Here is a 16259-nt window from a genome sequence, read left to right on the forward strand (position 1 = left end):
AAGCAAACTTTGCATTAAGTCTTTTATTTGGCTCGGCGCCAAGGACAGGTCAGCAGATAGTCGTGATACGCGATTGAAGACAAGCATGATTGGGCTTTTTAGGATTGGCTGAGCTCGGAGCCATGATGTCAGAGGGGTACATTAATGGGCTTTTGTAATTTGAGGCATGACGTGGTGCTAGAATGAGAAATCTCTTTATTACACAGGAATATCTTGATGCATATTTTTATCATATTATATTAGATTATAATCTAACTGTGCAGTATGTTTGTAAACAGTGTATAATTGCATCTGAAGGAAATCTACTATTTGTAGGAATATTTTGACATTATAAGGTACTAGTGCATTCTAACCTGTTTTTTGTAATATAATAGGGTGTGTATTGTACACAGGATTCTTAATAGTCCATATACAAAGCGTAGTTTGCCGGTGAAATCCTGCCTTGCAAACATTTGCTTAATGAAGCGCTCAAAAGGAAGTTTATTGAGCACCGTTCCTTCGAAAGGACTGACGTGTCCTTAAGATGACTGATTCTGAATGAAGATGACTTTTGGTGTAACTTTTTCTGTGTAACCGTTTATTATTATCATTATTATTATTTTACATTATTTTATTAATTCATTATTGTTTTATTATTTAAAAAATCATTCATTTTATTTTCAATAATTATTTCAGTTCTCTCATTTTATAACTTCAACCACTTTTGTAATAAAGTCTAATTCTAATAAAGGCTCTAATATATATATATATATATATATATATATATATATATATATATATATATATATATATATATATATATATATATATATATATAAATTCTTATATTTTATTTTATTAAAAGGAAAATCAACACCTTTTATGTTAATAATATTTAAAGTATTTTATTTTTATTTTTTTTATTTGCATTAAATATAATGAAGGGAAAAGCATCACGTTTTATTTTAATTAAACTAAATTGTATTTTATTTAATTTTTCATTTTATTTTATTATTCTATCACCTTTCCATATTAATTCTAATAAAGGAAAAGCATCACCAGTGACCTTTTAGTGTAATCATTTGCTGATATGTTTATTACATGGCAGTTGTAAATGTTATTGTGTAACATCCTCTGTCGAGTTGTTCAAACATACAGACTGCGTTAACATTTCTGGAGCAAATCATTGCTGTAAACTGGAGAGGTGCATGTTTAACTGATTTCATCTCCTCTGAAATGAAGGCCTGACAAAGCCTCTTTCCACTAGTGGCTGTGGGATAATGTGACAGCGGAGGATCAATGGTGTCTTTGTGCCGAGTGGAATGGAGTCAGGGCCTTCACGACAAACAACTCCACTCAAGACTCAATGAATCCAGTCTTTATGACTTCACTCTCTGTCCTTCAGCTGGACGTTTCACTGCCCCTATATTGTGCTGAAAATGACGGGTATGACTTACTCCCACTCACAAACTAAAGCTTTGGCACAAACGAAACAGCCAAGGATGTGATTCAACTAAGGCAACAATTATTATTATTTTTTTAACCCTTATGACAAAGTAAAAGGTGCTTAACCTTCAGGAAATGTATATAATAATAATAATAATAATAATAATAATGAACATACTGTATAATAATAGCCCAAAATACATAATAAAATAATTTTAAATAATACAATAAAATGTATTTTAATAATTTAAATACAGTATAGTATCTTATCTAATTAAATGTGACAAATTGTGTTTTCAGCACCAATTACTCCAGTCTTCAGTGTCACGCGATCCTTCCGAAATCTTTCCGAAATGCTGCTCAAGAAACATTTTTATTATTATCAATGTTGAAAGCAGTTGTGATTAATGTTTCAGTGGAAACCATGCATTATTGATTATTGATATATTCGTTTATCAAGATTCTTTGATTAATAGAAATATTTGAAATAACAATATTTGTATAAAAGAATATAACAATGCACAATGTTTATATACTGTATATAACATTTATATTAATAAAATGCTAATATAAATATATTTTGTATTTCAACAGTTTGTAATAATATATTCTATAATATATAATATTATATATTTTTTATAATTTAAATAATAAAACTATATAATTTGAATATTTTTTTTGTAACAATCTTTACGGTCACTTTTGATCAGTTTAATGTGTCCTTATAAAATAAAATCGTTCTCACTGACCCCAAAACGTTCGAAAAATAGAATCCATGCATTTACATTTACTTCCATTCTTACATTTATTGCAGCTCCGTTACCAAATTAGTTACTTATCTGATCACATTTTGTTTGATTTACCGGTTTATCTTGAAATAAACATTAAACAAATTATTTCCTGGGAAATAAAAGAATGTAAAAGAACATTTGTCAACAGCAATCTAGCATTACATCACGATCACAAAACTGCTTGGATCTTTTTATACACAGCACAGACCTAGATTTATTTCCGGTAGCATTTTTCCTGTACAGTGGCTGAAGAGGACACACTGAAAGCTTGTAAAAATGAAATGAACGCCACATAGGATGAATGAAATGCTGAGGTGTCCTTAACTCTAATTAATCCTTCCTGCACCTCGCTCACAGGCAGAAATTCTCTGAAGCTGAAGTCAATATTTGTCCTCGAGGGCTGGGTGCACAGACCACCCCTGATCACACACTCCAGCAGCCATCTGCACCGACTCCGCCCTGAGAACACGGATCTGACGGCCAGGAAGACAAACGCACCGCAGAGGACTGTTAGCCATCTGACCGCACTGCCATAAGAGGGGGAGGAGAATTCAGTGGGATTGCGTAGGATCCTAACGTAACCTTGTTTGACATATTCAAACAACCAGCCATTAAGAAGTGAAAAAAGCAAACAGGCACCGAGAGAGAGTGCTCCTTATATATTGACACTTGCTCCGAAAAGAACAGTTCACTTGAGAGAAAACGGCATGTAAGCTTTATTAATTCACAAGTAGAAAAACACCTTACATTTCTGAATGTGCCTTTTATTGTGTTTATGTGGCGCTCTGACACATAGACATCTCTCCGACAACAATAGAAAAAGCAAAATCATCAGACTTGTATCAAAATAAAATCATGGGAACATAGCGAATCGTAACCAAAAAAGAAAAAGAAAATCAAGTCCCACAAGAGACAATGGCCACTGTTTTCACAGAAAACACCTGAATACGTTTGGCCTTGATGATAGTGGTTTGCAGCCCGGGTTAGGCTCAGCTGAACACTGATAGAGCAGGACAGACCCGCACGGGAACATCCGAGAACATGAACACACAGCAAATCAAGCCACAGCATCAACATCACTGATTCTCCTGATTGTCACGCTACACAGAACAACAGCGGATGTTTCTTTAGCAGGCTAGGATCACTTTCCATCACAAAGTATCGATTCAAGTATTCAGTGGGACTTCAAAAATGCTGACAAACTGACCCCTCGAGTACATACTATTTCCAATTTCGGGGGAACATAATGCCAATTAATAAATACATTTCAGTGCTGCGGAGTATCTTTTAGAAACTAAAAATCGTAGATTGAATGAAAAAAAAAATTATAATAATACAAGGACCGTGTGGGAGGCATCTACACATTTCATAGAAGTACGGTTTCTCCCTCTTCGAAAGAAACCTGAAAATAAACTATCAAAAAGTATCGATTTCATTGATCAAAGAATGACTGACGTGTGAATTATTATTTAGAGAACTGCACATCCAGTATCTTGGGTTCTTGCCAGCAGGAGAAGCTTAAGGAACTGTCGGCCACTGGCTGAAGACAATCATTTACATCACGTCCTAGTGGTTCTAGAGTTATGTAGTACAATCTTTAGCAGTCAGGTCAGTGGTACACAGATTCACAATAAAAATAGAGGAATCACTATATACAGGTAGTCTCTTCACAGAGGATCTCGGATCTTCTCACAGCTTTCCAGATGAGGGAAAGTTCTATTACTGTTCAGATCCAATGAAGCAATTGTACAGTCAGAGGAAGCAGGAGGGATGGAGCGGTTCAGTTACGAGGCTCATTTTGAGTCCTGTTGCCCACTAGTGGTGAGTTCAAGGAACAGCAGTTGTCAGTGTGTTAGTGTCCATGCTGGGGAGGAAGAGGTGGGCCGTTTACACCGGGGTGGTAAAACGCACAGTTGTTTTCATACCGACAGTTTCCCTTCATCATGAAGTGACGACAAACCGGCCTTTTTGACATGTCTGAAATCGAACAAAAAAAGAATCATATTTACGTGCTCGTTTTAAATGCTGGAAATTTAAAAGCGTTTGGCAGTCAACCTTACCGCCCATGTTGTTGTGTCCCCCACGTGGTCCTCCGCGTCCCCCTCGTCCTCTGAAGCCCGGGTCTCCTCCTCTCCCTCTGCCCCGGTGGAAGTGTCCTCCCCGGTGTGGGCCTCCTCTCATGGAGTCGTCGCCCCAGTAGTTGCCGTTGTCCGCCCCGCGGCCCGGTGGTCCGGGCGGAGGACCCATCATGCGGGGGCCGCCGGGGTTGAAGGGTGGGCCGTGGCCGTGGGGAGGAGGAGGAGGATGGTTGAAATGTGGTCCAGGGGGCTTGTTTGGAGGGAAACCACCGTTCATGGGCATCGGCATGTTGTTCATGTTGTTCATGCCGGGGCCATGGCCAAGCAGACCCGTGTTCACTATGAAGTGAGGGAAACAGAACATTAAAGATGCTGCTGAACCACCATCCAGTTATTCCTCAACACATCAGTGTTATGGTGAACTAAAACTAATAATAAAAGGCTTTAGTTTACTGAAATAAAATTAAAGATATTAAATGGAAAACAAACAAACAAAAAAGGCTAATAAGTTACTGAAACTAAAACTGAAATTAAAGCTGAATAAACTAATAAAATCAATAAAATATATATTTTTTTTAAATCACAAAAAAAGTTACTAAAATTAAAACCTTAGAAATTAGAAAAAAATTAATAAAAAGAAAAAAATAATATTCAACTACTGCTGAAATAAACCTAAATAAAAAATATTTTTAAAACATACATAAAAAAGCTAAAAACTTAAATGTGACTAAACAAAAAAGGAAAAAACAAAAGAGTAATTTAAAATATGAATAAATATTACAGTCATATATGAACAACACTAAATAGTGTTGAAACAGATGAAAGAGAGCAAAGACGTACTTGGCGGAGCATGGGGAGGTTGGTTCTGATTCGGATTCTGGTTCTGGTTTTGCTGCAGAGAGCCCAAAAGCTGCTTGATCTTATCAGAGAAATCCGGCTGTTTGATCAGGTCCTCTGGAGACTGGTTAGATCCCTGAGCACCCTGAAAACCAGAGGAGACGCTTCAAATAAAAGCCTTTACACATTCTCCTGGTAAATAACATCACAGATCCATTAAATCTTACCATGATAGATGAGAGCAGTTCCTGCACATTGACAGCGGGGTTATTACTGGCTGCTGGGGCGTTGCCTTGCGCCTGAGGGCTGCGGCCGCTGTTGCCCAGACTTCCCATGAGGTTAGCTAGAACAGGAGGCAGCTTGGAGCTTTCATTAGAGCCGCCGGAGGCCAGGATGTCAGCGGGCTCCATGTAACTCTCCTCCATACTGCTGTCCTACAAAACCACAGAGGAAAGAGCTCATCAACATACCACGTCTGATACGGTCAAATGAAAGAAAGAAATGGAAGGGGAAAGCATATGAAAAGGTCACTGGCTGTCTTACTTCATCCAGTGGGATGAGACGAGGAGGCATGGGCTCATACGGCTCAGGGTCGGGCTCATGAGGACTGTCTGGAACACTGCAGAGAGAAAGGAAACAAGCCATATAAGTCCATTCAAAGCTCCTGAACACAATTAACCCTGTTTACTTCATTCACCAGTGTGGATCATTCATTCGTGCAAGGTTTTATTTAAGCATCTATTAAAAACTTTTTTTGTTAAAGCTAAAATAATATATAATATTATAAACCTATTTTTGACTAAATACACTATATTGTGGTCATTAAATGTCTTGCGAATGTTGTTTCATGCGTTGTCTTACCTCTCTTTGCTGAGGAAGATCTCCTGCAGAATGCCCATCTCTCGGTCTCTCTGGATCATCTTCTCTCTGCTGCTGGAAGCAGGAATGACCAGACTGCCTATGAGGGTCAAAGGTCGAGGAGGAGTCCAAGGCACCCTCTCCTCCATGGCATCGTGAGAATGACGACGAGCCATTTCAAACGTCTGCCTGTCCATCATCAGCTCCCGTTTGGCCGCCTCACCGAAGTCCTTAATTTTATTAACGTTCACTGAGACAGAGAGAAAAGGAGTGAGGATTATTACTGAACAAATCCCACAAGTATTTTCAGGTTTTAATAGTTTTATATTGTAATAATAGGATTAATTTTACTGTATTTTTTAATTGACTAGACTTACAAACTGAAAAACCTTACAAACCGCAGTGTAAGTAAAGAAAGTGCTGCTTTACCTCTCTCAGTCTCATCCAGATCAAAGTAGAAGTACTCTTTGAGATGATCCTCTTCCGCCCACCGAACACTTTTCTTTTTCTTTCCTTTCTTAGTCAGAGCCTCCTCCTCACCGCGAGGTTCAGCCAGAGCATTGGGTTTTTCACCTTAAAACAGGAAATAAGGCATTTTAAATTCAGCACATTCTTTCATACGGCTCTCATAGTGAGGCTGTGGCCCTGTTCTGTGCAGCAGGACTCACCGGTTTCCATTGCGTCAGGGTCCTCGGTGGGCACGGGTGTGCCGGGCTGCTCCAGGTCTGGGTTCTCATGAGGGGGTGTCTGAGACGAGGGCGTCTCAGGGGAAGAGGGTTTGGCCTGTGTGCCTGAGTATGACTGCGGCCTGCTGTCAAACGGACAGGGCTGTGGGGCACATGAGAGATGAGAGGAACAAAACACAGTTAGTGGGTCTGTGGGAAATTAAACTCCATGAAGCACAAACACAAATGATGGTTGTCTGATGTGGCACACCTTGTTAGTGGTAGGGGAAACTGCTTTTGGTTTCTTTTTCTTGATCTTGATGCCAGGCACTGGAGCGGAGTTGAGGGCATCCAAAAATCCAGTGGCTTCCATCGCTACAAGGAAGAGAAATGAAAATGAAGCACCAGTCGGAGAGGAAGCCCTACTCTCCTTTTTTGCAGATGATCATAATCATATGGCAGGTGCTGAATGGGCATACTCACGCTGTGCAGGTATAATTTTGACTTTGATCTCTTTGGTAGAGTTGGGAGTGGTGTTAAGGGGCTTGTACTTCTTCTCCACTGGTGGTGTGTCAGTCAGCGATGTGCTGAATAAACAGCAGAGTCAGAGATTAATGATTCATTTTCAAAGCCACCGAAGTAAAACTGCTTTCAAATTCATTCAAATCTTCAATCAGATGATAAGGGGCCAGTCCTGGATTATATGTACCTGTTCATTACTTGCAAGAAGGAAATAGAGCGTCCACTTACCTTGGTCTTTTGAGAAGAGCAGGCTTGATGTTGTATTTGTCTCCAAGTTGTGGTGCAGGAGGGGGTTTCTTTACAGGAACTGGAGCTGGACTCTCTACCTCCAAACCTGAAGACACAATGTTTAGAGTTAACGCAAACAGAATATTTTTTTTAATGTGTTACCGAGACATAAACAATTTAAACAAAATGGTTTTTGATTTAGTTAATAAAATTAAACATACATATAGCATTTTAAATATATATGTAAAAAATATAAATGTTTCATTCTTGGCAACTAACTGAAATAAATTTTAAGTACTAGAACCAAAACAAAAAAAGTTGACTAGGAATATTATAAATAAAAAAGAGCAAAATTCAGAAATACAAATTTACAAAAATAAATTTTTTTTTTTTTTTTAAATAATGAATAAATACTTGAAACATAAAATTACTAAGACCACAAATATAACTAAATACTCTAATAATATATAAATGATACTAAAATAGCACTGGTGACTAACCTGTAGAGCGGATCTTTGCATGACTTGGGGCATAAGCTTTTGGTTTTTCTTTCTTCTCCTCCTCCGCTACTTTTTCTCGGGGCTTCACCTCTGGACGCACTTTTCCATCCTCCTTTTTCCGTTTCTTGTCTAATGGAAAAAAAAAAGAGTTGGGTTATGCGCCAATAGCAGGAACCCCACTTTCCAATAATTCAAGTTAAAAGTGCATTAAGTCTACTTTAACACAAACAGACTGACATAGTTGACGATGTAAACTGGAAACCCTACCATTGGGTGACACTCCACTGGAGACGCTCTGAGAGCGGATAATAGCCATCCAGCCTTCCACCAGCACAGACGCCAGCTTCCTCAGCTCTGAGAGAGAGAGAGAGAGAGAGTTTAAACCTGAGCTCTGGAAGACAGTCTGTCCAGCATTGATTCATGGAACACGTGCTCTTACCTTCTGTCTCGCCGCTCTTGCTCAGATGTTTCACAAGCTTGGCTGTGTTGTTCTAGCAGAAGAGAGAGCAGGTGTTAGAAGACTGCGGGGCCTGTGTGTGTGTGAGTTTTATGGGCCGTGGTGTGGTGCAGTACCTGTTTGAGGTGGTCCACAGTCAGGGGGAGTTTCTGCAGGGTGAGCAGTATGAGCTGCAGCAGGGGGGTGTTGGTGGTGGTCTTTGAGTAGGTGAGCCAAGAGTTCAGCAACTTGTAGCCTCCGACTCGAATAAACCTGAGCAGAAGAGATAAGAGTTAAACATAACCTTAAGAACAAAAAGGTTTGAAATGTTTCTTCCGATGGCTATTATTCTTACCGATTGAGTACATCATGTGACTTTGTCTGCAGTAAGATGTTCAGATACATGCATCTGCTGACCATTTTATGCGAGGCCTTCATGAGACTGTTTGAAAAGAGGAAAATATGTTAGAAATACTATTGGTAAAGGAATGTTTGTTTGTTTTTTAAAGAAATTGAAAGGTACAGTTTCTCACCTGAAGACTTTAGCAACTCCCTCAAGGCTTCGTAGCTCTCCATCTTTCCCCAGCATAGCTTCCACTCCTTTCAGCACCTCTCTGGGGTCCACCGGGCCCACGGCCATAGCTGCTTACTGACAGAGGGAGAGAAAACACGGGTTATTCTTGTGCTTGTGCCACTGGGGAGAATCTGGGATATGGCATGAAATCACCCAGTCAATACTGAAATAATAAGATCACGGCACTTCAGGAGAGCTCACTGGAACAGCACAAGGACAAAGTTTGTAGTATTGTACATTTACGAAGGCGACTGCGGATCTGAAATAACCTCGAAACAACAAATTCTGAAGACAGTGGGAACGAAAATGGTCACATGACTACCAAAGACATCACAGTACAGCTGCGCTTAACGCTGAATGTATGCATTCAAAGAACGGATAGAAACTTCTGAATGTTTTATATATTGTACTTAATCAGATGCGGATGTATTATCAGTTTTCTGGCTCACACCTCACAATGCAATCATGACCACAGAACAAGCTGTGTGTAAAAGAATTGTATTCATTATTAAATCACACTACTTCAAACAACAGTTGGTTTTCAAATTCATGTTGGTTTCATCTTTTAGAAAATTATGTTATTGTAAAATAAGGTGGGATTTAGATTATTTCTAGAGTACCAAAACTGTTGGGATAACAAGTATAAATAAATATAATACTCCCAACTCTCTACAAAGAATCCTTCCTGGCAAATACAGTGTTTAATATATAATATGTCTGGTGGGAAGTCAATATTTACTAGACTTACTAGAAAGGGGCAGCTGCTACAACTGTTATAGTTTAACATCTCGTGACTTCAGACTGAATTATACAGCGTTCACGTAAACCAATCTTCTAGAATTATTGAATAAGTCTGTCACTTATTTAATTATACGAGAAACTCAAACTGGATGACTGGTTATGTGAGCGCTGCATAATGTAGTTCATAATTCGAAATGATCGAAGAGAAGCATAAAAGTTAAATGTTATATTACATGTGTCATGTCACTGTCATAAACCCACCTGCTTTTTATACACACTGTACATTACCCAAAGTAAACATCACAGGTGCAAAGAACTTGTAAAAGAATATAATGGCTGTGATCAGTAATGTGCATTCAGATTATCATATAATTCAAATAAGAATTATACAAGAGGAGAAATAAAAAAAAATGCAAAATTAAATTTGAGAATGCACTTAAGAGTTAAACATAGTTTTTACAATTTATTTTATTAGCAATAAAGTAGTTTTATAGGGATGACCCTTGTTATCCTCCAGAAGTTCAATCGTAGCACAACTAATACCATTTCAAGAGAAACTAGGGAGGGCACAGTAGAAGTGTTCAAATGATTGACTGGATTTTCTTGTTTATCAGAAAAGCATCGTCACACCTCAGCTGTAGAGCACACAGGGACTCCAGCATTAATATCATATTTCCGTGTTAAACACTGCTGTGATCCATCTGTCTATAACCTAACATCAATAGATAAAATATCCTATAGTAAAATGAGATGATTGTAGACACTTACAAAACATTTACAGTAAGTAACACTGATTATAAAAACTGAAAACATGAAAAAAACAGACTTTACCCATATCCACAATTGTCACTGCTATGAGGTTGATGGATATAAAATGTGTAGGACCCACTCTAGCGTCTTTCAATTTAATTGTAAAACTTTAAATACTAACTTGATACAATGCTCTTATTGTGTACATACTTGTTTTTACACTGTACTTACATTTTTAAAATACCTGCATGTAATTATTTTTTAATAGAACCTACCCACGAACCCATCCTGACCTAACCTTCTCACCTTAATGCGTTGCAATACACAATAAGTACAATGCACCAAATAAATGCACAAATAATAATATATATTTATATTTTGCTGCAAGTACATAGTAGTTAAACACACCAGATATAAAGTGTGACCAACATGTATACTAATATTAAAAAGTAATTTTTAAATATATCCCAATAATACTGCAGGTTTTAAAATCTCAGTACATTAAATTGACATTTTATTTATGTTTTCATGAATTCAGTATGTTTTATGCATACAGAAGTCTAGAACAACCAGGTGGGGCGAAATAATACACAAAATGATTTTTTTTAAGTTCCTTATGGGCTTTGAGAGACTATTTCAATTTCCTCATTAGAATTTCATCTGCATTTGAGCTACATTTTAAAATTGCAATATTACATATTAAATACATATTACCCCAATAATGTTGCCAGTTGTGGCAATCTTTTCATATTTTGGCCACAAAAAAAATGTATATAATGTAATGTGAATTTAAAAAAAAAAAATCAGGAATAAATGATGAAGGAATTAGACTCTGAAAGACAAGACTTTACTCTTGTGGATCAATATCCAGTTGCAATAAACTCCTTAAGTAAATAAGTGTATTATCATAACTTAAGGGGTTTTGTGCGACTGAGCACAAGACTTTGTGAGTTGTATGTCGCCACCATGTGGTTATTTCTAAATATACACAAATATAGAAACAGTGTATCTGTCACGCAGCAATAAGAAATGCAAGTATCAAATTTGATCAAAATATATTAAAATACAGAAACAAGTGTAATATGTGAAGTGACGTAGTTAATTACAAAAAATACGGGAGATGGCAGTGTTTCTGGCCGAGTGTGAGCGAGAGACACAAAGAGAGAGAGAGATTGAGCGAGTCACACAGAGAGAGAGAGAGACAGAGAGAGTCACGTGATTCGCCCCGCCCACGCAGGAGCAGCAGCGAGTATTTATCCTTCAGTTCCTCTCACTATAGCACACTCGACGGTACACCGGCAACACCAGCTGACTTAACTACTGCTGAAAATGAACAACGAGGTGAATTACACATCAAAGAGAAATATATACACCGCCTGTCTCTAGATTTTTACGACTGTTAAGCATGCAAGTGTTTAGCAACGTTTGAATTCATGTTCTACGTCATTTCCAAGACAAGGTGAAAAAGGTCTACTAATGTCGAAAAATGAGAACTTACTCAATTTTGATCGTGTGAGAAATCAGGTTTTGTCTTACCCGCAACACTGTTGTTGAAGAACTTTTTATAGTCACAAGCGAACTCCTTTTACACGGAACAATACACACAACTCCTGGAAACGTCAGTTTGTCATAACAAACAAGAAAAAGTCAACAAGAGTGTACATTCACTGGAAAGAAAAAAGCTTTTAACATTGTATGTCAGGTTTCTGATGGAATGCAGATGTGGAGAAACACAATGTTTTAACTTTTACAGTTACATTACACCCTGTCCTATATAAGACTGCAGCACTATAGATCAAGTTCAACCCCATGTAACCTACTTTAACTTTTTAATCGAGAGTAACATAGACAGCTGGCATCTTTAAGCAAATAGCATGATGGTTTTGTGTTGGAACTCGTCAACACAAAGCATCCAGTGTTGTTCTGACTAAAGGCCAGTATTTATGAATTCATGCATCTGCTCGTGGCCACAGGGGGATTTGATTCATCTGTAGAAGTCTCCCTCTCTCATATAGCAGCTGACAGCGCCTCCTCTGATTGGCTGAAGTCTGCGGTACACCACGCCCTCTATCTTTAACCGCTTATCTTCGTGAACAGTTGCCCGGTCGCCATCTTTGAATTCCAACAAGCTTTAAAAAAACACAACGGCAATGTTCTCCCCCGCCTGGCATTAGTCTCGCTCGTTTACAAAATGCTACTATATTTACCCCGCTAGCGACCCACGGATATAAGACGATACCTCGAGCCGTATATGGGGATGATGGCGACACGAGACAGTCGTTCCGAGCTACAGCATTTCCCGTAGATCCAGTCAGAAAAACAAAGCCACCATTGCCTCGAGTGATCCGAGCAAAGCACAACCCGTCCGCCATTATAAAGCAAAATCGACAAGACAGATATCCTAACCTAACGTTACGCACTCGTCAAGCACACAAAACAAAAAAATGCAATCTTTATATTCAGACTGCTATGCATTTGTATAAGTTATAATTGCCTAGGGATGTTTATTTAACCAAACTAGCTCAACGGGTATCAAGTTCCGCAAACTAACAACACCTATCGACATTATTATGAACAAAATGTTGCATTTCAGTCTTTTTTTCCCGTTCGGCTAAATCCACAGGCGCCACTTGGCAATCTTTATGTGCAGATTGCGTTGATTGTTCCAGTGAGCTCTCCTCTGAAAAGAATGCAGTTTATAAAAAGCCCCAATTGAATGCAGTCACTTCCTGGCTCTGCCTATGGCAATCTTTATGTACAGATTGCTTATGACTAGCGATGGCTAGCTTATTATTCGATGATTTATCTATCGCTTCTGTAGAAATCATTAGGATTGCTCCGTCTCACACACAAAGAGAAGCAGGGCGTTGGAGCCGCTGCTCGGTCTTTGCGGTGTGAGCTCATACTCTAGTCTCGCTTTATCTCAGCATGCTGTCTGCTTCTAGACACCGTGGCGCAGTTAGCTCGCCAGGCTCGATATAGCTAGGAATCTTTCATCTCTATTTATATCTGGAATCATTTTCAACACAGACAACTGTTACGCAGTTTCGATTCAAATTGGTTTGAAAGAACACTTACTATTAAAACCTCTCCTCTGCGTCTCGGGCTGCTATTAATATATTGTGCTTAATTTTCAGCTTTTTAACAGTTTAGAAGAACGTAAACGGTCATGACTTTAGCATTATTGGCTGAAAAATGGCATAATGGGCGGGATTATGGTGGCTGAAATTGAGCTTTTCCTTCTTGAACAATCTGGAGCAAAAAAGTAGTAAGAGAATGTCCGTTACTCGAGTAGAAAAAAATGAGTTTTTTGGGCTTTGATCTTCGCACAGTTGAAAAATCCTCGACGCCAGATCTTCAATGAGACCTGAAACGAAACAACAGCACAAAGAAACGTTAGAGAAAGGTGACTGTTTGGCGGCGGAAATCCAGACAACGATCAAAAAGTTGTTTCTGCCGATAAAAACTGATGTGGTAGCTTTTAAATCGCAAAAAGGTGGAGAACCGTCCTCCGACATAACACTTACCTCAGACAAATCCAGGAATGCTCTGGAAAGGGTGGGACTCGGTTTATATAGTTCTGACGTTTTTCGCGTCACCACTGGCTCGCGCTTGCGCGCGTACTTACACAAAATGGAGTTGAAGATCACGCGGTCTTCTAGAAACGACCTTCTGTGTGTGTTCAAGGACGAGCCCATCCCCCACTCCGGTTTCCGGTTACTTTACGTGATTTCTATGCAAAGCTAATCATTAATCTATAGGATTTTTTTTAAATGAAAATGACGTAAGAATTCCATCTACATCACTTTACAATAATCTAGCCCTATTCGTTTATGCAAATTCAAGAACTAGTTATTGTAAGACAGATTCAGCCTTTATGTAAATCACTGTCACGCTGTTATGTTTAAAGTGTGTTTTCAAATGTAACATTCATTCATTTAAACGATCATTTATAGAACAATAAGTGATATACCTATGACAAAAATACAAAACATTGGGACACAATGCAAGAACTAGCTGCCAACACGAGGGTTCATTTCTTTCAGGAAACGTTTCACATAAAAATACATTTTACATTGATTTCTGTCTTGAAATATTTGACTAGGTAAACTGTATGAATTCATTTAAAACGATCTCTTTAAAACTGAAAAAAGTGAGACCCGTGAACGCGCACTTCCGTCACAGTGCACTTTAACCTCTCTCAACAACTTCCTATGATACAAAGACGCAATGGCAGCCTCCTTAAAACGCACTGAAATATTTATCTGCCGCACATTTCCCGTAATTTTACATCGAAATATTCAAGCACAGGTTGGTTGGTTGCAGACAAAATATTTTAATTGATGCTTATATATCCTGTATAAGTAAACATGCATGCTGTTGTCCGCTCATTTCGCGTGCAAACATCCTCAACATAAAGGACACATTACTCGTTTTGTATTGCAGAGATCTGTGATTGTAAAATAACTGCTCCAGTGCTGGGTCTAAATGTTCGTGCTTTATCATCTTCATCATCTGCTGATGACACAGATGTGCTGTCTAGATATTCAGACAGACCATGGGAATACATAGAAATTGAAGGTAAATATTATTGATTAGATGATTGAGTTGATTGCATGAGTGTAATGTTGCTCAAATCTCTGTTTAGAGTACACTGAGCAATATGGATCAAAGCCTGTGTAGTCTAACTAAAGGAGGAACCATAAGGGGGGCGTCCCTCCTCAAAACACAAGAAAGACCTGTATGGTAAGTAGGACACATTTGTTTTGAATTTTAATTGATTTTTCAGATGATTTTTTTCTCAGTCCATTAAGTTTGTGTCTTGTCATAGAGAGGTGATAATATATGCGGCAAACCATGTCCCATCTGTCGTGATCCAAACATCATTGTCCATTACAAGGTCTGTTTTTTGATTCTGACATTTTTTTATTGTGTGAGGAAAATGTGTTTGCTTTAATATAAGTTTTTCTCTGCAGAATGTGAACCTGTTGCAGCAGTTCATTAGTCCTCAAACAGGAATAGTGTATGATTCCACTCAAACTGGTGATTCTTTTCTTTACATTGAATACATTCAAGAGTCACATTTCTGGTACGATCATAATCTGATTAGCTCTTTTCACCTTTAATTGTTTCTTCAGGTGTGTGTATAAAAACAACAGAAACTACTTAACAAGGCCATTGAAACTGCTAGAGATTGTGGTAAACAGACACTTTTTTTCTTTTTATTGGTTTAAGTGCCATTAAATTTTCTATTAAATAAAAAAAGATCAAACTCTTTATATGGTGCACATGCACTTAATGTAATGTTCTTTTTCTCCTTCTTTGGTTTAAGGCTTAGTTTCTGCCCAGGTACCTCATGTTGATTACTTTAAAGAGGACTACTCAAACACTCATGGTGCTGTAGCACTGACTCCTGCCCCATCTTCTCTACGCTCTTGAGAACTGTGCCATCTGTGGTATGGAAGTATAAAACCAGATGAGCGAGAACTGGAAAGAGTGAAGTGGATCTACAAAGACTACCTGAAACCAAACGTTTGAATCCTGTTGTAAAAGACCTTAGGCAGAGCAGTTGCTGTGTATTTGACACAAGAGAGAGGCAGTTAGGAATAGACTTCAACAATGGCAGATCCTTCATTTTAAAACTCATTTATGGCGTTATGTCTACTGTAAGATTTTTTGGAAAAACATTTAATCAAATGAAAAATCTGTATTTTGTCAAACAGCAGAACTGATTAAACGCAGTGTACTTCTCTCCCTCACAAACTCATTTTCATTCCTGTCAGAAATGACATGTTGTGTTACCGCGACTAAGCTACATTTAAATTGGAAGTTTGATCCAAATGATGTTTCCATA

General features: G+C 38.2%; 1 protein-coding gene and 1 long non-coding RNA gene across 6 annotated transcripts; one reads left to right on the forward strand and one right to left on the reverse strand.

The window, feature by feature from the left end:
• Nucleotides 1-2908: 2908 nt before the first annotated feature.
• LOC127979429 (serine/threonine-protein phosphatase 1 regulatory subunit 10) lies at nucleotides 2909-14007 on the reverse strand. Of its 3 annotated transcripts, none has more exons than XM_052584887.1 (19): nucleotides 13933-14007; nucleotides 13484-13772; nucleotides 8874-8989; nucleotides 8696-8782; nucleotides 8478-8613; nucleotides 8344-8395; nucleotides 8172-8258; nucleotides 7905-8033; nucleotides 7405-7510; nucleotides 7138-7241; nucleotides 6926-7029; nucleotides 6658-6817; nucleotides 6419-6562; nucleotides 5993-6239; nucleotides 5675-5750; nucleotides 5359-5565; nucleotides 5135-5276; nucleotides 4277-4633; nucleotides 2909-4193 (listed from the first exon to the last, which is right to left on the reverse strand). In XM_052584887.1, the coding sequence occupies exons 3-19, from the start codon at nucleotides 8978-8980 to the stop codon at nucleotides 4069-4071; spliced, it is 2370 nt and encodes a 789-aa protein (XP_052440847.1). In that variant the 5' UTR covers nucleotides 8981-8989; nucleotides 13484-13772; nucleotides 13933-14007; the 3' UTR covers nucleotides 2909-4068. The 3 variants fall into 3 exon arrangements, with proteins under 3 accessions (XP_052440847.1, XP_052440849.1, XP_052440848.1); XM_052584889.1 differs by lacking the exons at nucleotides 13484-13772; nucleotides 13933-14007 and adding exons at nucleotides 11942-12015; nucleotides 12226-13454; XM_052584888.1 differs by lacking the exon at nucleotides 13933-14007 and having other exon boundaries at nucleotides 13484-13926.
• On the forward strand, nucleotides 13943-16156 carry LOC127979430 (uncharacterized). Of its 3 annotated transcripts, none has more exons than XR_008158791.1 (6): nucleotides 13943-14986; nucleotides 15054-15151; nucleotides 15237-15305; nucleotides 15382-15448; nucleotides 15544-15604; nucleotides 15738-16156. It is a non-coding gene; the product is annotated as an uncharacterized LOC127979430 (long non-coding RNA). The 3 variants fall into 3 exon arrangements; XR_008158793.1 differs by having other exon boundaries at nucleotides 13943-14716; nucleotides 14852-14986; nucleotides 15382-15604; XR_008158792.1 differs by having other exon boundaries at nucleotides 14737-14986; nucleotides 15382-15604.
• Nucleotides 16157-16259: the final 103 nt, after the last annotated feature.

This window comes from Carassius gibelio, chromosome B19 (assembly GCF_023724105.1).
Source record: "Carassius gibelio isolate Cgi1373 ecotype wild population from Czech Republic chromosome B19, carGib1.2-hapl.c, whole genome shotgun sequence".
NCBI classification, from domain to species: domain Eukaryota; kingdom Metazoa; phylum Chordata; class Actinopteri; order Cypriniformes; family Cyprinidae; genus Carassius; species Carassius gibelio.